This window comes from Crocodylus porosus, unplaced genomic scaffold, assembly GCF_001723895.1.
Source record: "Crocodylus porosus isolate Cpor-Errol unplaced genomic scaffold, CroPor_comp1, whole genome shotgun sequence".
NCBI classification, from domain to species: Eukaryota; Metazoa; Chordata; order Crocodylia; family Crocodylidae; genus Crocodylus; species Crocodylus porosus.
This window is the reverse complement of record NW_017728921.1, coordinates 3249226-3273171: the sequence shown is the minus strand read 5'-3', so window position 1 is coordinate 3273171 and position 23946 is coordinate 3249226. Positions and strand designations below refer to the sequence as shown.

The following is a 23946-nucleotide window of genomic DNA, read 5'->3' as shown; positions in this document are numbered from 1 at the left end:
GGGAAGTCATGCATCACACCCGGCCTCGCGCGGAGGGTTGCAGAACGGCCTTTCAGTGCTGCTTTGCACCGAGGGGTCTTTTGCAAAGGATTAAAAGCTGTTTTAATCAACGGTGTATCTGTTGCCAAAGAGCTTTACAGCCCAACTCGTAACCCAGTCCAGTGACTGGCTGATGCTTATAACCCTGTATAATATCATCGGTGAGGTGCGTATAGCCGTGCAGAACACGTAATCTTCATATGCGTAACATGCTTGCAACATCTAGATTCTCAGTATGCGTTCACTGGCTATGAATGATTTCTACACTAGTCTTCGTCGGAGCTGGAGAAAATGATTGGTTTTATCTGTGGGGCTTGTTGGCCAAACCAAACAAATTGGGGAGCAATTGTTTTCAGTCAACCAAGTGCCTTAGTCTGAAATTAAGCAGTTGTTTCCTTTTTTTCCTTCTCTCTTAACACTTTTTAAAAAATAATAGGCAAATTCGGAAATAACTGCATTTTGAAAGCATGGAGAACAAAACGTTTCATTTGGAAACTGCTGAGATGAAATGTTTTGACAGCTTCCGACAAAAAAAAATAAATCAAAATTCCTGTTTTTTTTAAATCGTTCACCAAATGCACCACCAGTTTGTTCATGGCTTTGCCTGATGTGAAATATTCGTTTTCTGGGGAGAGGGAAATCGTTTCCCCTGAAAGGTTTCGTTCAACTCTACTCTCAGTCAAAAGGGTGCCCAACCTCTGCTCAGCCAAGCGCAGCCTGGACCGGTGCGCACAGGTGGGGGGGCTTCGGTTTGGGTGGCTGCTCCAAACCCGAACTCCCGCTGTGTTTCCGTGGGTCCTGGCGGGCGAGAAGGTTTTCCCCACAGGAGCTAATAACGTCCTGGTTGAGTGCAGCGTGACAGGCACGCGCAGACCCCCCAGTCCAGCTGCCTGCTCAGTCGTATTTTAAGCCACCCGTTTGCTCTGCTCTTTCAGAGCCCTAGTAAACTTCAGGAAATGTCAGCTAAAAAAAAAAAATGAAATGACCTTTCCCAGATAGGGATAATCCACCTAAATATCCACCTAAGTATCAACCACCAATGGACTTTTTAGCAAGAAAATAAAATCTTTCTGGAGTCACTTGGAGTGTATTAAACCGCCCCCCGCCCCTTCGCTTCGCGTCGAGAGGACTTCGCTGCCACGGACGACCCCACCCCACCCGAAGAGGACCCCCGCGATCGGACCTTATGGACTGAGACGCTCTCTCCGAGCCGCTTCCTCCAACACTGCGGACCACTGTAACGGGTAGGTGTGTATCTACCTCCTTTCCCTCTCAGCATCGCGACCCCCCCTCCCCTTCTCCTTTCCACATCCCCCCACCCCCGGGCTTAGTTGGCTAACATTGTACGGTATGTAACCTAGTCGCGTTCCCCTCCTCTCCCCCATCCCTCGGTTGTTAGTCCCTCGCTCGGGTGCTCTGTATTTCCATCTCAGCTTTGTCATCTTTCTCCTGGATTCCCCATCCAAAACATCTACTAACAAAAGTCATTCTCTGATGCAGACAGGCCGCCTGAAAATGTGTCCCTGGGAATGGTTCGTGACACAGGGCTGTGCAGCAAACAGACACGCGATCTGGAAAAGCCACCCAGATTGTGATGAAGAGTGATTACTTTTGACACGAGGACTTCCACATAAGCTGTGATTCTGGATCTGAGCCCTAGAGACAGCGTACTGCACCGCTGGGACGGGGTGAAGACTGCACGTAAGGTCAAGAGGCTGCCCAAGCATAAAGGCTGGCGGCACATGCAGATACCACCGGCTCCCTCCCACAAATGGCCAGGCACTCGCTCACCGCTGGGATGACTGGGGTGGCCTTTGGCAAGTGTCTGCACTGAAGCTCGAAGCTGTGCCCCTGCAAGAAAATGCTTTCCCAGCACTGGCGCTGGGCTCCCCGGGCCGCCCCGGAGCTGCGGCCGCCAGGAACGCCGCTCCAGCCTCACGCCGTGCAGCTCGACCACTGCAGCGGCTGCGTCTTGCTCGCCAGCCCTCGCACGCTGCACGGCACTGACACGCAGGCCACGCCAGGCCAGCGGGTCTCATGGCTGTGCCCGCTTCCACTAGTGGCGGCACGGGACAGCTCTGCAGCCACGGGCAGCCCACCAGTGCCTCACAACCCTCCTCCCCGCTCCCCCCCACGGGTGAGCGGCACCAGCTCACGAGTCCCGTGGCCCGGGCCCCGGGCGTCTGGAAGAACGACCCCGGCTCTGGGATGCAGACAGCAGCCGGCAGGTGACTCTCCTCCTCTGAAGCAATGGCATTTCCTCTCCGACGGGTAACGCTCGTCTCTGCGGGAGACAAAACTTTCTCTGGGGCCGAGCTGCGAGGGGGACCGTGCTCTCCCCAGACCCGAGCCACCAAAACCCTTGCTGCCGCCTGCTCCGAGGGCTTCTGCTAGACCTCTCTTCCAGAGCGGCGGCGTTTCCAACCCCAGCAAAACCCTCTGGTGCGTGCGCAGATCTGCCCCGGGGGAGAGCCCGCTCACGAGCCAGATGTCAGCATGTCCCTTAATGCCTGCCTGGAAGCCCTCGGTTCCCACAACGAGGAGGATAAATAACAGCCAAAATTAGAGTGGGAGCAAAGCTGGTGACCTGTCTCTCTCTCTCCGAACTCCTCGCTCCATTTAGACCAAAGCTTTAAGGAACTAGCTGCTGAACTCAGACCCCTTTCAGCTGCCAGCTCCAGAGGAGTCAGGTGTTGCAGGAGAGAAGAGGGGACGTGGGGCAGGGCCGCCCCGTCCCACGAGGGTAGAAATGGGATCCTGATCCATCTGGTCCCTAGCGCAGATCCCAGCGTGGTGGTACCCATCGCTCCGGGGCTGCCCACAGGGTTAGGCACGGTCTGTCCAAAGGGCAGAGCACCTCCAGACCTCCTTCATGCCTCCTGGGACCTGCATCGGGCCTCGGGTGAAACAGCCCTGCGGTGTCTGCCCTGCTCCTTCCCCTTGGGATGGTGAACCTCCTGCTGAATTCATCTCTCGGTCACTTGATTTCTAGAGACACCAACCTCCCCTGGCCCAGCCGCCCTGGAGGAGGAGGACAAGTGCAGGGGGACAGCAGGGATTGCAACCATGCAAAAGGACTGAATTCTGGCTTTTTTTCCCCATCGCTCCTAGCCTTCGCCACTTCAGGACTGACCCAGAGCCCACCAGTCTCCCCACTGACTTTGCTGGAGTTGAGCTCAGACCCAGAGGGAGATTCCCGGTGCAGCAGGCGATGAAATGACACAAATCCATGGAAAGCCCCAACTACTGAGCCCAGCCGTAGGTCAGACCCCGTCCCACCCCGAGCTCAACACAGGCCTTGCCAGTAATGTCAGCAGGGACGGGCCCAGGGTGCAACTCTCCGAGCCGCTCCGCTGCCAGCTGCTTCTCCCCTCAGGGCTAACGCTCCCAACGGGGGCAAGAAGAGGCGCGCCTCAAGACCCCTCCTGTCCGTCCGGCTGCACCCACAGCACCCGCCTGACAGCACAGTTTGGTCCCGTGGCTGCTTGCCGGCCCTGCCGGAGAACAGCACGCGTGGGGAGGACACCAGCAAAGGAGCCTGGAGCCACAGAGGTCGTGGGGTTGCCTGACACGGCTCTGCCAGGCCCACGGTTTCCACTTCAGTCAGCAGGAGGAAACGTTACGTTCCCCGGGATGCGGCGTGATGGGCTGGAGGTTGGTATTTGACCTGTTTCTAAAAAAAAACCAGATGCGAAATGTCACCGTGCAACCGAGACAGATCATCCAAGCCTGACTAATCAACCACCCCTTCCTTTGCAAGCTGCCCCCGGGGACAGTGGTCTTCGTGAGGCTGACCATGCGTCCAAGGCTCTGTCCTCACACGGGTCAGAGGCACCAGCTGACCCGCGCCGAAGCCGGCGTTCCCACGAGAGGCCCTGTTAGGCGCTCGTTAATCCGCACCGGCGAGGCAGCTGGCTTTGGAGCCGGGCTCCCCGTGGGCAGCTCGGCACCGAGTCCAACGGCAGGACGGGGCTGGTTCTTCTCCAGGTGAAAGGCAGCAAGAGGCTTTGCATGGGGTGCCCTCTGCATGCCCCTGCCCCTCCGCTGGTTCATCAGCCACCTCCCTCCTTAGCGCAGGGCTGAAACCAGCCCGCTACCTTGGGATCACTTTGCTGCGTGCACAGTGGATCTCAGCAAAAAGACTGTCTGGTATGAGAGCTGATCTCCTCTCAAGGGGGAGCTGAGCTCCAAAGGTGTGGTCTGGCCAAGCAGCATGTCTCCAAGGGCAGAAGCAATGCAAGTAAGTACTTGCATTCGAAGCAAGCAAACAACAAATACCTCAGCAAATACAGGGGCCTTGACCTGTATGCTAACAACCATTTGAAGGGCACCAGAGACCAGCTCCCATTCCACTTACTGGGCATCTAAGAGCACCCCTAGTTCTCCCTGTGCAAGCCTCGGAAACACCACGAATGAACCGTGCCTTTGAGCTAGCCTTGGTCACAGAAAGGTGTGCGGAGAAAGACGACCCACCCACCTTTCACCTCGACGGCTTTTCATGGACTCAAGCAGGGCCCGGTGGGATCAGACTCCGGCGCCCAAGCCCACGGAGAGGTCTAGCAGGTGACAGGATCTGGCTCTCTATGCTAGCTATCACCAAAATGCTGCACCACAGTGTGGGGGGCAAGAGAGGGAAGAGAAACCAACTGGAGAGCTCAATGAGCCTCACCAGCGAGTCTTCCTAGTTTGCAGAGCGAGAGGCAGTGAAGCAGGGAAGAGCTGGGGGCACATGAGAAGCAGAGTCACCGGCAGATGGGCACCCCGTGCCAGGAGAGAGCGCCCACTGCCAGCCCCAGCACAAGACTGCAGCGTATGGGATACCTAGAGCATTTGCTGGGCCCCGAGGGTCAATTCCAGCCCCTGGGAGACTGCTTCAAGATGAACAAGCGGATTACAACGGGAAACTCGTAGCGTGGCTCAGTCCCACACCTAACCAGAGAGCTGGGAGTGAGCCTGTGCCTGCCTGGGTCAAGCCTGGGCACACATTTAGCTGAGAGGCAAACACCCAGCCCCTCCACCCCGCAGCTCCCCGGCAGCCTCTCCAAGAGGCGGCTTTTCCCACCCTCCTGATTGCAATCAGTAACAGGCGAGGAGCTGAAATGCCTCCTGCCAGCCCCGAGATCACAGAGATGACCATTTGAGATGATAAACCTTCAATTAACTGCTGTTCTCCCTCGCCCCTGCAAACGCCTTCGATGAGCTGAGGCATGGCGCGCACTCAGCCTCCATATTATATATCGATGTATCATTAATTTCTTTTTTGTTTCCTTCTACAGCGTACACTGATTCAAGGTGAGAAAACGCAACTGTGCTGGAACAACTCCGATTGATGAATTACATTTATGTGCCGGGTCTTTTTCATGGCTGGTGACTTTCCAGCAAAGCAATTATCACTGTAGAATGCATAATAGCCTAATTAATTACTATTGTCAGGCTGGCCTCTGTGCCATGATTATACCTTATGAAGCCAACTTTTTAAACATTTGGAAGCAGAAATATTATTATAATTGACTGGCAAAAATGGGTAAACTCTCCTACCTCTGTTGATATCCTTCCCAGTATCAAGGCTTTGTTAGGCACGAAGGGAAACATGTGATCGTCTCAGCGTTTCATCTCAAAGGAAGAAGAATTTGAATTGCATCAGGTTGACTTTATTATTATAAATAGGAGAGCTACGGTAGGACGAGATTTCTGGTCCTTCGCTCTAGATACTCACCACTGCAAACACATGGGGATTTTCCATAGGAAGAGCTGTCAAATGAGGATACAACCAGTGAGACCCCCTGCTGTTACAGCCACTCTAAAAATTTCCTTCCCTTTTAGAATTTGCACCCATTTCTTTGCTTCTACTTTATTGACAGAGTCACAGCTGTCAGGGGCTGGAAGGGACCTCGCAGATCCTCGGGTCCAGCCCCCCGCTCTAGGCAGGAAGACAACTGGGGCCCGCAGCGAGGTGACTGGCCGGTCTCCACTTTATAATGCATAAAGGAGGCAAGAAAAGAAAAGAAGAAAAAGAAAATGAAAGAGAGGCATGGCATCCTGCCTGTTTCTCTTCTTTGCTTTCTTGGGCATATCAAATGATTTTAATGTTATTTAAAGTTTTATCATTAGATCATCGTTGCAAAAGTTAGATCATTGCATGTGAAACAGTAGTAAGCACATGCATTTCAGATGCAGCACGTCAGTCTGAACGGAGCCACCTCCTGGCAAACAGCAGCACACAGCGGTGTTCATCTGACTGTGCGCTCAATAAAGGCATCTCGACTCCCTCATTTTCAAGATCACGTGGGACGGGACAGGACGGGACGGGACGTTCCTTGCGTACGGTGAACACTTCAGACCTCAAAAGACTCCATCTTGTTGCTTTTTCAGTTAACAAGCGGGCCTGATCTTTCAACCGGGTCTTGGGTGCCAGAGTTGGATAGGAGCACAAAGCAAGCAAGCAAGCACACACTACGCATACAACAAAACGAAGAAAGCCCAAGGCTTTTGAAATGCTTTGGGCAATCATCACCACCCTTCCCTGATGAAGCAGGTTTCGATTTGAAACAGGATGTCCTATTCTCAAGTCCTCCAGTCGTCTGGTGTCCTTCTACATGGAAAAGGCCTGAATTTCTACTACCGACAAGAGTGCGGGACCGTTACGGAGGAATTACTGTTAAACGGGCATGATCAGAGGCTGGGAAAAAGGACTCCAGGAGGGTTGACTGCCAGATAGTAATTTGTTTTCAGCCACAATGAAACTGATAATGAAATCAGCAGGAAATCAACCCCCAAAGCTGCAGAGGCCTGTTGTCTGCTGAAATAAAGCAGCCTCGGGGGGGTGGGGGGGTGGAAATCCATCTGAATGATAGACCAAGAGCCCCAGGCGCTAAATTGGGTGGATTTTGCCAGCCAGAAGGACGCGCAAATAGCAGTTTGTGCTTGCATGGCCTCCTTCAAGCAGGGATCTCAAAGGGCCTTGCAAAGCTAACGAGAGTCCTCTGCCTCCACCGTAAGCGAGGCACGAGGCGGCCAGGGAAAAAGCTCTCAGGCAGGACTTGGGGGCGAAAAGGATGCCCTCTGCACGGCCATATCGTGCTGCACCCAAGGAAGGATTAAGGTGGCGTGCAATAAGAATGGCGGACACACACGGGAGCAAACGCGTGTGCCCGAGGCACGATGCAGGCACCCTCTCGTCGCAGGGGACCGGGACGGCCCACAGACCGTACCCTGAGCTGTGACACTGGGTCAAAAGGACAGAGCAAACTGAGTCACCCGCCCTGTGCCCATTTCTCTTGTGTAAAGTGGGGCTCCAGGCGTCGTGCCCGGCAAGGAGATCAAACCCAGCGAGGTGCTCGGACCTCTGCAAGGAGGAGCTGGGGGGATGGCGAGGGGCGTTCTCCAGACAGCCGGGTAGCTCACAGCTCAGCTTCTCCCAGCTCCACCAAATGGGGCCTTGCCCTGCCCACAGCAACACGGCTGGTTTCCATACAGGTCCCCGTGATCATCTGGGCCAGGGCAAAGGCCATCAGCTGAAGAACCGAAGGGGAGAACAACGCAGACGTTGGCCGAGAGCGCAACGCCAGTGTTTCTAGGGCCCGGAGAAGCCATCCAGCCCAGGAGAGACCCCGAAACGGCGATGTCCGGCCTAGAATGAGTAACTGTGGTTTGATGGAGCTGGGCACCCTAACCCTGGTGCAGATGGAGCTGAGAAACAAAGGCGGGTGCAGACTGAGCAAAGGCGAGAGGACACAAGCACCTGGGATCCGGAAAGGGGAGAGCACTGAAGGCAGATGCAAGACTGCGCCCGCTTGGCTCTGCGCACAGAAGTTCGCAGGCGGGGAGGAGGGCTGGCGCCGCCGGGGAAGGTTGGGCACACCACGAAGCTGCAGCGCCGCGCTGCCCTGGAGCCGCGAGGGCGCCAGGAGGTGCTGAAAGCTCAGACGGGTTTTCTAGACGAGAAACTATGGATGGAAAACGGAACGAGCCCGCGGACGGGCAGCTGAATGGGTGAGCCCGTGGCAAGCAGCAGGAGCGGCAGCAGGGAGCGCAGGACCCCACAGGGAAGTCTTCCAGCTTTGGCTGCTGGCAACGCCAGCCGGGCCAGCGAGGAGGCCCTGCCTGTTCTGGGCTGCAAGGCAGAGAGGGCTCAGCAATGGCAGGATGCTGCTCTGGTGGGACAGGCCCTCCGCGGCTCTCGAGGCGGGGGGAGCATGGACCTTCCCAGCAGAGCCGGGCTGTCGAGGAGCCTGTCTGTCAGCTGGGGGAAGACAGGCGGAGGGTCCTGACTCTGGCGAGCCCCTTGCCCTGCCCGGCTGCGGCTATCAACACTCCCCTCCTACCCAGTGCCCCGCAAGGGCTTATTAGACAGCTCACGACGCTCCGTCCGCCCCAGGACGTGGTCCCAGGCTGGATGCGGGATATAGCCCGAAGACCTGGGGAGTCAGCGGGCCCAACGCCAGAGAGAAAAGGGCGGACAGGACAGAGCATGCTGATCCGGAGCTGCCGACAGGCCACCTCTTTCCTGTTAGCGACTAATGACTGTACATTATTCCAGTCCTCACACAAGCATCCGACTCTCCCTTGGGAGTGAAGGCAGAGCAGAGCTCCTTACCTATCAGCCAGCATCAATGTAGTGATGTGAGATGAAGCGCTGCAATGCAAGTTAAATCAATCCCGAACACGCCGAGGGTCCGGTCGGAGCCGCTGCCTTTCCCCGCGGCTTTCTGCAGGCCGGCTCAGCCACGCTTGGAGGTGGCAGGGGGCAGAAGCATCCCTGCGTATTTCCCACCTAGCGCTCCGGCTTTGCAATGCACAGCATTCAAGAGCTTGCAAGCATGGAGATGCTGAAGCCACACTAAGAGGCCACCGCATTTAACTGTAGTTAAATATGTTAGATATTACCCCCGGTATATGTGAGTTATCATTCTTCCCACCGCCGCTCACACAGGAGTCCATTTCTCTGAAGGCAGAAAGCTTACAACATTTTCACAAGGCCAAAAAGCAATTCATGTCAAAAAGATCAATAACATAAAAATAAAGCATGAGAATTCTAGTTAAAGGGAATGTCATATAAATATGTTGTTCACGTTCATGATTCTGAGATTAAAAAAAAATGAATCAATAGAGTTCTTTAGATGATGTTATTTCTAATGAGAAATATACCAAGACCACTGCAAATAACTGCTTAACTGAGGAAAAAAATGCATTAATAATTTACTTTATAAAGCATATGATACCGAATGAAGGAAAATAGCTGCTGGTTCTTAATTTTGTTGTAATACTTCCTGACAAGCTCAATGAAGCTTTGGCAAAGTTCCTGATAGGAGAGTCAGAGGATGTTAATCTCATTAGACTTCCTTTCGGAGGAGTTCCCCCCTGACATGCCAACGCCAGGCTGGCCTGGTCACCGCGCGGGATCTGCGAACAGCAGCCAGGAGGTTAGCCGACACGCGGTCCCGCACCCGTGGCTAGAAAGAGCAAAATCCTGGCTCTACCGTGCCTCCTTTTAGCACATGCAACACACATCCTGGTTTTTAACAGCCAATTGCTCAAAACCTGCGTGCACTATGTGCGAGAAATATGGTAAGAGCAGTTTCTGCTGCTTACTGGGCAAAAGCGAGAGTTAAATCTGCAAGCGACTCCCAGGGAGAAGAATGAGGAGCAGAATCCGCTCCACGGCTGCTGCTCCTCGATGACCGCAAGGAAAGATCTTTTTCTTTCCGCGCTCTTTCAAAAACCGGGTAGGGGTTTTACACTGGAGCATGAACTACACAACCGAGGATGGTATTTGGGCCAGGCAGCCAGTGCAACAGGAACCGCAAAGGGGCAAACCCCAGTGAGGCACCGGCCCTGGGGGACGCGCCAGACCGGGAGGATGGACAGCAGCCTGTGCGGGGCACAAACAGCCCATCGCCACAGGCTGCTCACAGGGCTTGTGCTCACCTGTACAGTGCAGAGCTGTTACTATCCCCAGCCCCGAGGCTACGGCTCGGATCCCAAAAGGGACCTGGCCAAGTAGTGCCCTAACAACGGCCGCCCGGCGCCGGCGAGGAGCTGCCCCCAAGGGCGCGTTCAGGACTCTCTGGAAGCCCGTGGCAGCGTCAGCAATGCAACCCGGGGCTCCGGGGCTCCAGGCCGACACCGCAGCCAGCCACGCTCCCTCTCACGCTACCCGCGGCACTCGGCAGCTCAGACTTCACGGGCCCAAATATCCGATTTCGAGCAGGGCAGCCCTTGAACAAGCCCCTCGCAAGTGTGATCTGCTCCTCTGGCCTTTGGTGGCAGAGCCCATGCCCATGCCGACGTGCCAGCAATTGATGCATTTCATTTCCCAAGCCCGGTCGTACACCGCAGGAAGATCCTGCCTTAGATCAATGCCTCCTTTGATCTAATGGATTACGCGTCTCCACGAGAGGTTATTGTGCCACCTTCCCAAGGTCTCACGCACGTACTGCAGGGTTTTAAATGAAACAAGGGCTTTGGGAACAAGGGGCTCTTACAGCAGGTGGGCCTGGGTCTCACTGCCCACTTCAGCAAGCCGACGTCTCTGTGGGCACTCTGGATGCGTCTACGGTGCAACTGGGTCCCAGGCAGGCCCAGGCTGAGCTGCAGGGGCCGTGGCCATATTCTTCCAGGAGCCGAGCTAGCTCGTTTCGAGTCCGTTGTGGAGCGGACAAAGCTGGGAAGAGCTAGCGAAGATGCTGCCTTGCAGGCCCACCAGCCACGTCCAACTTGCCCCACACTGTTCTGTAGCTTGAAAGTCTCCGCCGGTCACACGCGTCGTTTGCATCATTCGCTAGGCTTCCTGACCCTTGTTCGAGGCACGCTGGCCCAATCAGCTCTGGAGACATTTCGAATTCTGCTATTCACCCCGTCTCCTCCCAGGGTCACCTCTAGTTGCAGTGGCCACGTTTTCATGTGTGGCTGTCAGCATGTCACCCAGTGGCTGCATTGTAGAGAGGAAACTTTTCTGGGATTTTAGTCTAGTGGGAGCTGCACCGTGGCCACGCAGGCGTGGCAGGAGCATTCACACTGCAGCCCCGGTCAGATTCCTTGAATCTACAGATCCCACTACCCCTCTCCCCTCAATCAGAGCTATATGCAAAGCTACACCTGGGCTGTGGTGACACTGCTGTGCCCGTGAGAATAGGTGACATTTTGGGGGGGGCCCAAACCCCAAGCTGAGCCCAGCCCTGGGAGTGCTGGGGGTGCTGGCACGCCCAGGAGCAACCCCAGTTACTCAAGCAAGTACCATGAGTCAAGTGATAACATCCCTGCAGAAGCCAACCCGTTGGGCAGAAAGTCTCTAGATCCAGAAACTTCTCGCTCCCAGTGAATCGGGAGCTGTGTAAATACTGTAATGAGCTAAAATTAATATGAAAAGCCATTCAACGTTACTCAACAGCTTTAATGGCTGTGACCCTTACCGGGCATCGCCTCAACAGGGGACGTCAGCTGGAAAGCAACACGCTCCCCGGTAACGTCCACACTTTTTACAGCGCTCGTAAATTATAATGAGGCTGCTCCAAAGGTCAGCGAATCCAGACGGCAGCACAACAACAGGCACACGGGCCCCGATCCTGCAGCCAGAGCCTTCACGGAGACCACGGGCCTGCCTGGCGCCAAGGCTGGGGGCTAAGGTGGCTGAAGACTGGTTATTTCAAAGCCCTTCGACCTGGATCCCTTAAGCAGCAATCCAGGCCGCACTCCTGGAGCAGCCGGATGCCGCACGATAACGCAGAGCGGTTCACAACGACCCTGCGAGGTAGGGAAGGGCTGCTGCACCTGCCTTATGGCGGGAGGGACCTCAGGCACAGAGACGCTGCAGATGTGCCCCAAATCACTCAGGAAGCCGGCGGCCAGTCCTGAGCCCCACGCCAGCACCCTCCCCGCAGAGATGCCTTCCCATCGGCGCCTGGTTCGACAGTAACCAACAGCCTCTATTTATGGCAGAGGAAGAGAGGGGATATTTCAAGATTGTCCTGCCGCTCTCGCTCATGTAAATATTTTTTTTTACTGACAGCCCAGTTTTGATTTTTTAAATTTATATTTTTGAGTGCATTTACTGCCAGTTGGCAGCTGTAAACCAGCCTGTATTGATGTATCATTGGGAATGAAAGGCTCCGGAGCGAGGCGTGCGAGGCTGTAAGGAGCAGATTGATTTTACATGGTCAGCGTGGGAAAGGGTCACTGCAGAGGGTTGATTCCTTTCTCACTCTCTAAAATGCTTTAGCCTTTGCGGGCTGGGCGGGGGAGTGGGGAGACAGGCTCCGACCGGCGAAATGGGGAAGAGGGATAAGGGCCGGTGGCGGGATGGATGGAGCATCGGTAAAAGCTGCCATGGAGAGAGCACGTGGGTGGGGGGGTTTTGCTGGAGGCCAATTGCTCATTAGAACAGCTGGTGGGAAACGATCCACGAGGACAAACCGGCTCCTCTCCACAGCCGGAAGCCGGCATCTTCTCCGCTCGCCGCCCACAAGCCCCTGCACACAGCGGTGCCTACCTCTGGCCCCGGGAGCTCTGGAGGGCTCGCCTGACTCCGCCGTGAACCGGCAGCGAGGGGGTCCCCGTGGGCGGGTGGGAGAGGAGCAGCGATCCCCGAGCGCAGGAGCATAGCAGTAATGGGAACATGCCACCGAGTTGGGCTCTGCAGCGAACTGGGCAAAGCACGGGGGTGTTGAGGGCTGGGGCTGCGTCTATCACAGCCTTTGCAGCAAGAAGGGTTCGTCTGACGGGATGCAGATGCACCCCGCGGCCCTCCGGCTCTCCGAATCCCAGACGGAGCCCCAGCAGCGATCAGGACAGAGGGAGGCGCAGCCCAGCCGGCCCCGGCACCGGGAGCGCGATGCAAGACGAAAAGGGCTCGGTACCGACTGGAACGCCGGATCCATCCTTCCTTCCTCTCCAGCGGCAGAGGGCTCCCAAACTTTAGGTACGATGGGATCATCTTTGACTAGCTTTGAAGAAGGGTGACAGTGTCCTGCTAGGAGAGGGAGCACCTGATTTCCATTCTCTGTTTCGCTCCTGACTTTGGGTCTTCTTTCCTTGCCTCCTCTCTGAACTGGACAGCCCCAGCCTTGCGGGTCTCTGGTTGTGGAGAAAGCTCCCCAGGCCATCTGCCCTCCTCACCCCTCTTCCAGCTCAGCTGGATCCTTCCCGAGGCACCTTGAGAGACAGGGAGCATCTGGGTTTCCAGTGTCCATTTCTGACTTCAAAAGGCAGGGCACTGCTGGAAAAGCCCAGGGCTAGAGAAGGGTTTTCATGTACAAGCAAATTACTTTTCCATAAGTGACTCGAATCCCACTTGTGCTAACATAGAAAAATTGCTTTGCTTTAAAGACAGCATTAAGAGCCAAGAGATAAAAAGGCACAGCCACAGGAATTTGGAGCCCAGGCCTCGCGCCCAAATTCAAACCGGCCTTTCATTTGGTCCATTAATAATAGTGACAACTGGGGATCAGGCTCTAATCTGCGACAGGCACTTCGCACGCAGCCTGGGGAGGAAAGCCGGCTGCCCTGCATCGCTGAGTCTCGTCCCCTGCCGTTGCAAGGACCCACGCAAAACTGCCCCTTCGCCCACGGAGCAAGCTCCATCTGAAAACTAGCCGGGTTGTCGGCCCCACTCCTCTGGCTGTCCCAGAGCCTCCCTCCTCGGAGGGCTAGAAACCTCTCCATTTCCAGCCTAAATTTAATCCTGGGTAATTTACACCCGTTTACTGTGGTGCCAACATTGTCCATTAACTTAAATAGCTCTTCTGCCTCCCCGGCGTCCTCCCACCCCAGTATAACGGCTGCCACGTTCCCCCCGGCTTCGTTCCACCGAGCTGAACGAGACACGCTCTTCCAGACTGCTCTGGGCAGACAGGCCTGCGACACCCCCACAAACTCTTCCCAACAATCGCTCCAGATTGAATTCATCCTACACAAACGTCGGAGACCAGAGATGCGCACAGGATTTCAGACAAGATCTCCACAGTGGCTGGAAGGGGTCTTCATCTCTCCAGAAACAGCTTCCCTGATACCACCTCCTATGACCGTGCATCACACAGGCATCCCGCGATGAGGAATATCCTCAAGCGCGGCTCTTCCTTTGGCGTTTCCACCTGGCGAGCTCCTGATGGACAGTCTGTGATAGGCTTTCTTCTCATGAGCCCCCAAGCATGAGCTTGCGCTCAGTACCGCTGCACTTCATCTCATTTCCACTCCTCCGGTCCTGTAGGTCGGCTGCTTCTTCTCGTAAGATATTCCAGGTCTCCTCCGTGTTGACAGTGCCTCCCAATTGTTGGTCAGCATCAAATTCATTCTGGTGCTCTCACTTCTCGTGCCAAGGTCATTCATGTGATTATCAACCGAGGCTGATCTCAAGACCAATCCTTGAGGAGCTCCAGCTGTAACCTCCCTCCAGCTTTACATTTCCCCTTTCAACTCACTGCCACGTCCCCTACAGCGACTTCTTATCCACTTGAAACTTCTTGCACTAAGCCCCATTTTCTCCAGCTTAACTAATGATTTCCCAGGTGGCACTGTATTAAACGCTTTCCCGAAATCCAGGGAGATTAGATCTCCTGCATTCTCTTTGTCTAGAAAATCAGTTATCTCCTCGAAGAAAGATATCAGGTTAGCCTGGCACAATCAACCTTTGGGAAACCTCTGGTGCATTTTATCCCATTTTCTATTTACCTGCATGTCCTTAATTATCCTTTCCTGCAAAGTTTGTTCTAAAGCTACGCACGCTATCGAGGTCACACTGACAGGTCTGTGGCTCTTCCAGATCGCTTCTTCCCTTCCTTGCAATACTAGTGGTCTCAGATCAGGCCTCTAGTGCAGGTGTTCAAATCGGACAGCAGCCTCTATGGGTTTAATAGCCACAGCTGTCACCCTCCAAAAACACAGGAATCAAGTGTGATCCTGTGAGATGTGAGGCCAGTGGTATGCACTGACCACCGGGCAATGCCTTCCCGGTCACTCTCGCAGGAGCCTTCCCAGACTCTGGAGGCCGTGAGCCGCAGGACCTGGCATCCTGCGGAAAAATGCCCCAGCAGAAGTGACCGAGGGGTGCAGACTGCTGGTGTTAGCTACTGGAGAGGCCTCGTTTGTGCACCGCAGTCGTTGGGAATGGGGGAACGGCACCGTGGAAGGAGATAATGCCGCTGTGAGACACAGCACCCTCCATGTGCCCTGAGAGGGTGGAGCAGCCCTCCTGCATAGCAGCATGCAGGGGGGAAGGCCTCGGTCAGCCTGCCAGACATGCTCCTTTGCACCAGCTTCCTCCCCCAGTGCAGAGCAGCTGTCACCCGTCCCCTGGAACGTATGTCCTGGCCCCACTGGCACGTAGTCACCTACTGCCCTCACTCCAGACAGACTAACTGGTGCTCGTGGAGACGTGGGTGCGAGACCTGATCAGCCACGTGCACGCTCCGTGTCTGACTGGCATGTAGCTTGCCCTCCAGGAGACCTGTCTGACACGGGTTCATTGTTGGACACATTTTTATCACCGTTCAATACCCCGAAGCAACACAGCCTATGCAGAGGGTCCCCAGAGGCAAAATGAACCAGGACCTAAAGCCACAGGTGAAAGGTGGCTGGCATTCGTCGTCTGAAGCCCTCAGACTTGCTTCTTTGCAAGAAGACCCCTGGGTCCCCGCTCCGTGGAGCAGAGGTCCATGTTGCTCCGTGCGCACCGAAACATTCACGTAAGGAGGCTCCAGAAGTTGCTGTTGCAAGCTCCCTCCCCCTCCGACTCCTCTCTGGCTGTCGTTTGGTCCGAGCAGGATGCCCATCTCACCCCTCATCTGGACCCTACCTGGCGTCCCCCTCAAAGGCCAAGGGAGGTCACTTGCAAGCTTAGTGAGAAGGGAGGGCTGAATATATGCTGCTGCTTTTCACCTCCACAATAAGGAAGCAATGGCTTTCACGGGCTTGGCTGTATCCAAATGACAGACTCCCTCTTCCTCAGGCTTCCCCACTGCTTTCACTGGGGTGTCACGGGTGTGTCAAAAGGAGGACTGGGTCCTATTTCCCATCCAAACAATAGTTGCTGTGCTTGCACAGTCATTTAGAAGCATTACTTTTACAGCATCCGGAGGGGGCCCTTGGACCCCAAAACACAAGAGCCACTGGATGTCAAACAGGGAACCATTCAGCAGGAGAGAGCGCCTATTATATCTGCACGTGGTGCTGGTGTGACTGTGACTGCAACACCCTTCGTGCTGGCATGCCCACTTCAAAAAGGGTACTGAAAAACCGAAAAGGGTTGAGAGACAAAGAATAAAGAAGTGCGATGCGTGCTCTGTAGTGAGAGTCTGCCGGGCCTCCAACAAGGACACGGGGCGATGTGCTCACTGCCCACAAGTACCTACCCACAGGGACCTGATCTCGTGGGACTCCTCCATCAAGCGGATGAAGACCTAACACAATCCCGTGGCTGGAAGCTAAAACTAGGCACGTGCAGATTTGAAACGAGGCACAGATTTTGAACGCTGAGGGTGACCCATGGCTGCAACAACTTACCAAGGGTTGGGATGAATTCCCCATCGCTGGAAGTTTTTAATCAAGATGGCAGGTTTTGCTACAAGTCCTGCTGAATTTGAACTTGAGGTGGGAATGAATACAGGGGAGTCTTTGGGTCTGTGGTAGGAAGCCTTTCCCTTGAGCAATCCCAGCAGGCCCGTGTGAACTTAAAAGCTATAAACCAATGAAAGACAGGTTGTGACGGGGGTGCTGGGGAAAAGCATGCGACACACGCTTGCTCTCACCCTTGCCTGCGCACTCCCAGTGGAAACCTGGGATTCATTCTTATATTCTTGCTAAACCATCCTTTTATTTTAAACAAGATCTCAGATCGAGCCAATGTTCCTGGGAGAAAGCAAAGCTTGCAGTTCCCCACCACGCGGACGCTCGAGTGTGCAAAAGCACTGGAAAGTTTCACCTCCAATTTAGCATAACAAAACTTTTAATTTAGATGTTTTCATCTATCTATCGGAGTAAAAAAAATAAGTTTAAAATAATGACTGTAATAAATGAAGGTAATTAATTGTAGTTTGTTCCTTTACTGTCTAGTCAGCTTAATTTTACCTTTTCATCTAATAATGAGAAAATAATTTTTGTGCTCTGAGGGTTAATGATATGTAACTGCAAGAGCTGCTAATTGCATGTTGCAAACTATTCATCAAAATCCCCATCTGCGCTACTTGATTATGTTTGCTAAATTATTGCTTTGAATTATCTTTCATAAAGCAACTTTTGTAATTAGCAGGGCTTTTGGTTTGCTCTTTTCTCTGTGCGCAAGGATATTCAAACTTTGTCCATTTCAAGCTGTTGCCATTAAGCTACCGTCACGGGCAGCTTTGTGTTATTCCGTGCCAGAGAAATAAACTGGCCTTTATCTAATCAGAATGAAAAACAAAAGCTGTTTTTATTCTCAGTGGGTACAATTTATTCCTTTCTTCATCACCCCACAGCCCCCCTCCCCATGAAGCAAAAGAAATTACATAGAAAGGATACAGGAGCCTAAATGTATACCAGCTACTTATGGCAACCGCAAAAACACAGGTTAGTATTTCAAAATGATTTTTTCCCCTTTCCATTTAGAAGAAAGAATAGAAGGGAACGTCTTGGCATTCATCACAAGGTTTTTATGGGCTACTTTCCGTGACTCAGATGAAGTAGCACTGTATTCTCCCTGGTAAATATTCATGCTTAGTGCAGGCTAAAGCCATTAAAAAAAAAAACCAAAAAACTAATGCAGCACCAGACATTCGAGCCGTGAGCGGCTGGACGGAGCTGGGGCATGATTAGAACAGCTGCACCGTGGGGGGACTCTTCCTCCTCCTCCCTAGGGGAAGGGCTAACTTTTAACGTGCTGAAGCAAGCAGGAACAGCAGGGATGGAAATGGGCTGTTGGGTTCCTGCTGACATAGGTCTAGTGGTCAGGACCGGACTGGGTCCCTACTGATGCCGGTTGGCCCCCAGGTCGAGAGATGTCTTGACAAGAGGGCAGCTTTGTTACACCAGGCTACTCTAGCTTTCACGAACAACCCCTCCTAATCCACTAGATTGCCGGCTGGCAGGAAATAAAGGCCGCTCCAGCAAAGCCAACGGCTGGAAGCACAGCAGTGCGACTCCAGCGCAGCTCTGAGGAAGTCCAAGGCGCTGTGCAGACTGACACCAGGTGACGGTGCCTGCTTCCAAATAAGAAGACTCCTTCCCACTTGCCCCCTTCCTTTTCACATAGTCCTGCCCTAGGGGAACGGAGGAGGAGACTGGCATGGTTGCTTGGACTTGGCCACAAATCCCAGTGACCTGAGAGGAAATGCTGATGGACCGGGTCCTGTGTTTGCAAAGAGAAGGGTCGATGGAGCGCTGGGCTGGATGCACAGCAAGACAGCGTCGCCCACGCAGATCCTCTCGCTCTCTTCGCATCCTGTTTGCACAGGGGTGAGCCAGGGCCCAAGGCTGTAAACCAGCTCCCCTCCCAGCCACGTGCCCAAAGTTGAGTTAAAGGCCTGCCGCTCCTCAGATGATGCCCGTGCTGGCTGACTCCATGGTAAAGCTACCACTGACTTCAGCAGGAGCAGGATCAAGGTGCCCAAAACCACTGCCCTCCTTTCCGCAAGCAACGCAACCCTTCATGCAGCTTTAGGTATGGGATGTCTCCCATTGCTACAGACCCCTGTGCTCAAGGGCTGGAAATTTAAACTCCTTCCCTGTCAGGGCTAATATTTAAAAATCCCCTGGGGGCAAAAATCAACAGCTTTCCTGGAGTCACACGAGTTACTGAGAGAGAGCACCCACATAAGACACGGAGCCCAAGGGACTGGATCCTGAGCGTGCTTACACAGGTGTAAACCCAGAGCCACTCCTAGACTCCCCAAAGCACACAGCTCATATTCTCATAGCGGATCTAATGACAGCTATTGGAAAAAATGCAGTATTTAAAAGACTGAAAATGTATTCCTATTGTTATCACTCTCTTTTATGTGTTTATGCATAGTGCATTGGAATGAATCAATACTGGATTGCCCTATAAATAAATGAGCATATCAGTAAACTGAGTAATAAAATGAAGTGATGAAAAATATGGAAATCAGCCACATTTGTGTAAATCCAGTTATTGTTTACTTTAATATTTTCTTATGCAGTTACGTGGTTCCAAAGAGACAGATTTAAAATAATGTAATGCTCAGCAGATGACAGATTCTAATGTGTTGCTGCTGGTGAGTTCTGAGTGCCTACATCTCTCTAGGGGTTTCAATCTAAGCACATTAGAGGAACACAGAAAGCAGCCCCCAGAAGAGCGATCATTTAAGGAAAAAATGCCGGGAAGCGTGATATTTCTCCTACACCGACCCGTCCCGGCGGAGGCATTTACATCCCTTGGCATCAGGCTGGCACCTAGACTGGGAGAATTCCTTAGGACACATGAAAATACCCACAACACCTACTGAGATAATCAGATGGGGAACACAATACAAACCAGGTACGATGTGACTCGTGGGGTCCAAACAGATAAGCTAAATACCCGTGTCAGGTTCAAAGGAAGCACGTGCTTGTGATTTCCATCAGCGAGAGCTGGAAAGGGGAGCGTGCTGTGCAGGCAGTGAGCGCTCGGCCTGGGGTCTGGCTTTATTAATCGCCACTGCCTGGTTCGTTCTAAGCGCAGACACCGCCACGACAGAGAACCCCTCGTGAGTGCCGGCTTCTTACCTCGGCTTGGAAGCTTTTTAAGACAGGAGCCACCATCTCTCTGATTTCCTGCAAGAGAGATCAGAGAGTTCACCCGATGCAGATATCACACGAGCTCCCCAGTGGTACTTGTGCACACACACGCACTCAGGCACACACGCACGCACAGCCAAGCGCACACCGAGCTACGGACATGGGCAACCACCTGGCTGCTCGCTGAAGCTTTACAGCCGGTGCTCTGGTTAGATCTGATCTTCTCAAGGATATCTTCCCCTGGGGAAGGGCAAGAAGGTTTTTCATCTCCCCTGCTGAGTCTCTGGAGACCTGCAAGACTGGGATGCCGCACTCTCCCACTTTCCCCGTGCAGGAGGCAGTCTTTAACACCTTCCTCCCCCGGCCTGTCCACCTACTGGGAACCGACTGTTCTTTGCAATTTTTGCTTCCAACCTTCTTTCAACATGCCGTGCCTCAGAACTGCCTGAGAGGATCTGCTAAATCCCGAGGCCAAGGGCTGCTCTGGGAACACGCACGCAACCCCTCCTGCAGTCAGTGGAGTGGGCGTTATGTTCGGGAAGAGGGCGATGATCTGCAGGCATTGTGCTGCCCTCCGCACTCACTTCCCTTCGGCTCGCTTGCGTTTACAAGGGGCCATCCCTGTCCTAGCTCTCTGACTCCCCAGTTCTTGGGGACAGGGCGCAGCGCCAAGCAGGCTTTTTCAGCCCATAACCTGCAGCGGAGTCCACCTAACGGAGCTGCACAGGTCTCAATTTCAGCATGACGCCCTGTCAATCTGCCTACAGTACAGGGCACGGGGTTTGGGCCATGCAAGCAAGACGCAGGAGCGCTGAGGGAGAGGGCGCCTGCAGGACTCCGAAAGCGGTGCTGAGTAGGGGGTAGGCTCTGTGCCCCCCTTCTGGCCCCCGCGCGGGCTCCTCTGGCTCACTTCACGCTGGGCGGCGTGAAGTGCTCCCCAGCGACACGCGCTGTGCTGGCATCTCTCGCCAGCTCCGCAGTAACTCCAGCTGCATCCAGTTTGAAATGCTGGATAAGTCACTCGCTATTTTTCCAAGTACAGCTAGCCTAGGGCAGATGGTTCAGTCCTGCCAAGTGCACAGGCTTCTCCAGAGACTGGGGTTCAAATCCTGCCCTGCGTCCCGAACGGGAGCACACATGGTGACCTCTGCTGAGCCCCTCCCCAGCTAGCCAGCACTCGCAGCAGGGGTGACAGGCTCTCCCTCGGGGGAGGCCGGGGTGCGACTAACTGGGGCACGAAGCCCAGGGCAAGTGGAGACGGAGACCTAGAAACTTGGAGGGCTATGGGACTAACTCCAGCCACGAATCAGCCAGTGAGGGGAAAGTGGCCTGTGGCATCATCCTGCTGCCCAGGCTCAGAGCCCTTTCCAGCCTTTGCCCAAGTGGTCCCTTTGATGGACCGGTGCTGAGCCTGTCCTGCTCTCGCTCATCTAAAGCCAGGAAAACTCTACAGAGCAAGCCCCTGCTCACAGGGATGCAAGTGCAGAGCAGAGCACAGGCACCACGTCCAGCACGGGGAAACGGAGCCACCCCCCGTGCCAGCTCTTACCCTGGGGAGCGATGGGCACGCTCACGCGGATCAGAGCAGAAGGGCACTGACACTCGAGCTTGCACCAGAGGTGTCTGCAGGAGGCACGGTTCTTAGACAAAGCCTCGAGGGGCGGATCCAGCTTTCGCAGGAGCCGGCAGAAAGCTTCCCACTGACTTCATGGGGCTGCGGATCAGGCCCAGGACTCCTCTCCCTTATTGGTACCCAATTCACCCCAGTTTTTACGCACATTCCTGCCCCCATCCCCACCAGGCTGCTGGGGTTTGGCTGAAAGCAAGGCTGTAGGACTTAATGAAGCAGAGAGCAAATTTGTAGACAAATTGGAGGGAGTCCGGCAGAGGAGAACAAAAATGGTCAGGGGGCTGGGCAAAGGACTTTGAAGAGGCTGAGGGAACTGGGCTTTATCTAGTCTGGAGAAGACTGAGGGGGGATGTGATAGCAGGGTGGTCCCAGAGAGGATGGAGCTGGCCTGTTCTCAGTGGGGGCAGATGACAGGACAAGGAGCAATGGGCTCAAGCTGCAGCAAGGGAAGCTGAGGTTAGATATGAGAAAAAAAACTCTCACGAGGAGGGTGGTGAAGCACTGGAACCGGTTACCCAGCAGTGGTGGCATCTCCATCCTTGGAGGGTTTTAAAACCCGGCTGGACAAAGCCTTGGCTGGGATGCTGTAGTTGGGGCTGGTGCTGCTTGGAGCAGGGGGTTGGACTCCTGAGGTCCCTTCCAGCCCGCATTGTCTGTGATCCTATGACTTCCTAATGGCATTCACAGGAGGGAAACTTCCAAAATGATGCTCCCCGCTACACAGGCCACCTTCCTTTTTTAGCTTGTCTTTAAATGTGAGACAGTGCCAAGCCAACCCTGGGGAGGGCACTGTGCTACTGGCCTCGTGACCCACGTGAGAACCCTTGGGGCAGTGAATGATCTCCTGGTGCTTTCTCCCCACTAGCAGTGTCTCGAGCAAACCGGGGCTTGGGCCCTTGCATCGTGATTGCACACATTCCCTTTGTGCTGGCGGTGGGATCACAGTCTCCAAGTCCCATCCTGACCTGCTCTGTGCTGGGGTGTTGCTGTGACACAGCTCTCAGTGCCACCATATTCCCTGCCTTCAACTGCTGAAGAATGGATCACGGACGCTAAATGCTCTGGGTTGAAAGACGCTACAGTGAGAGACAGCAGTGGTGATTATAGCTCTCGTGCAAAGCGCAGGCTCAGGAAGTGCGAGTGTCGGGGTGGAGATGGGGCTGTACAAAAGGGTGGGGGGTAAGAGAAGACGTGTTATAGGGATCAGGAACGCTTGCAGCCAGCAAGGAGACCTATGGCCAGCGGTGCCAGGAACATGGGTTTCTGGGGGCAGCTTCGCGGTTGCCAAAGTCACCCCCACAAATACCATTACAGTGCAGGGGGCTTGGGCGCTTTGCTGCCAATGCTTCTGATTGAACCTACTGGAGGAAAAAGTGGCTCCCTGCAGAGGGGACTGCAAGGGACTTTCCTCTCTTCAGCCTTGCCAGCCTGACACAAGATGGAGCTTTAACCCCTTTGCCCTTGTGGAGGAGGGCAGCAGGATCTCAGGTGCCAGGGAGCTAGGGGGCAGATCATGCGAGGCACCAGCGGTCCCGCCGGCAGGGGCTGTCGATGCCTTTCCAAGCTCCCCCCACCCCAGGCTTTCCTGTTTTTCTTCCTCGTTGAAAGGCAAGCAAGAAATAGCATCCGAAACTGTCAAAACCCCAGCAAACAGCCAAACCGACTGAAATAAAATTCAGTTTGGAAAAAAAATTAAAATGAGCCTACCCCATCTGGGCTGAGAGCTGGATGCCAAGAGCTCAGCTCGGCGCGTTCAACGCTTGCTTTTTATAAACTGCTCGAGACCCAAAGTTCTTTTATTGGCAGCGCGGGAGGGCCTGATCCGGCACGGTGCTGCGCTCGCCCAGCCTAGCGCGCCGGGGGGCGGCGCCTTGGAGAAGGATCCTTCCCCCACAATGGAACCGCTGGAGGCTGCGGTAATAAGCCGTAAGAATACCCGAAGGTTGGGGACTATAATTTGTCTTTGTGGCTAATTAGCTTCCTTTCTTGTTAGTCACTTATGTCTACAGTTTTCACAATCTAGTTTGAGCAGAGGAAAATACGCCGCCCTACTGAGTTAATTCCATAACAGCAAATATACTGTACCTCAGGTACATTTTTCTTAAATTCCCGGCTGAGTTCAATTAAATGTTTATGAGAATGTTCACTCTCTTCCTGCCGCGCAGCCAGCTCGGAAGCAACAGAATTAAGCTCCTTCTGGAACAAAACAAAAATAAAAAACGGGGGAAAAAGAAAAAAAAAGAAGATGTTTTTGGTGCATTTGTTTTAAAACCATACATAGATTTCTCCCCAGAATTCATTTTTCTCCCTTAGGAAGCCAAGACATCTTGGCAATATTGACAAGGCGGTTGCATGAATAATTGAAGGAACGATGTACCCAATGCAAAATAAAATAAAATAAAACAAATAAGACCAAGGAACTCGTTTGGTTCATCAGGAACTCAGCTAATCAATATTCTTCTCTTTTTCTTGCCCCCCTTTTCTTTCCCAAAACGCACAGTGACATAAGCTCATCAGTAACTGTAAAAAAAACATCACAGTGGTAGTGTCAAAATAGTAAAGTGCAGCATATTGTA

General features: G+C 53.8%; 1 protein-coding gene across 1 annotated transcript in view; it reads right to left on the bottom strand.

Moving 5' to 3' along the window:
- CUX2 (cut like homeobox 2) overlaps positions 1-23602 on the bottom strand; it is a gene marked incomplete at its 5' end in the record, with an annotated part of 67441 nt that extends 43839 nt beyond the window's left edge. Inside the window, 2 exons of the mRNA XM_019538777.1 lie at positions 19729-19776; positions 23456-23602. Of these exons, the coding sequence (XP_019394322.1) occupies positions 19729-19776; positions 23456-23602 (195 nt within the window). The remainder of the gene's footprint in view (positions 1-19728; positions 19777-23455) is intronic.
- Positions 23603-23946: the final 344 nt, after the last annotated feature.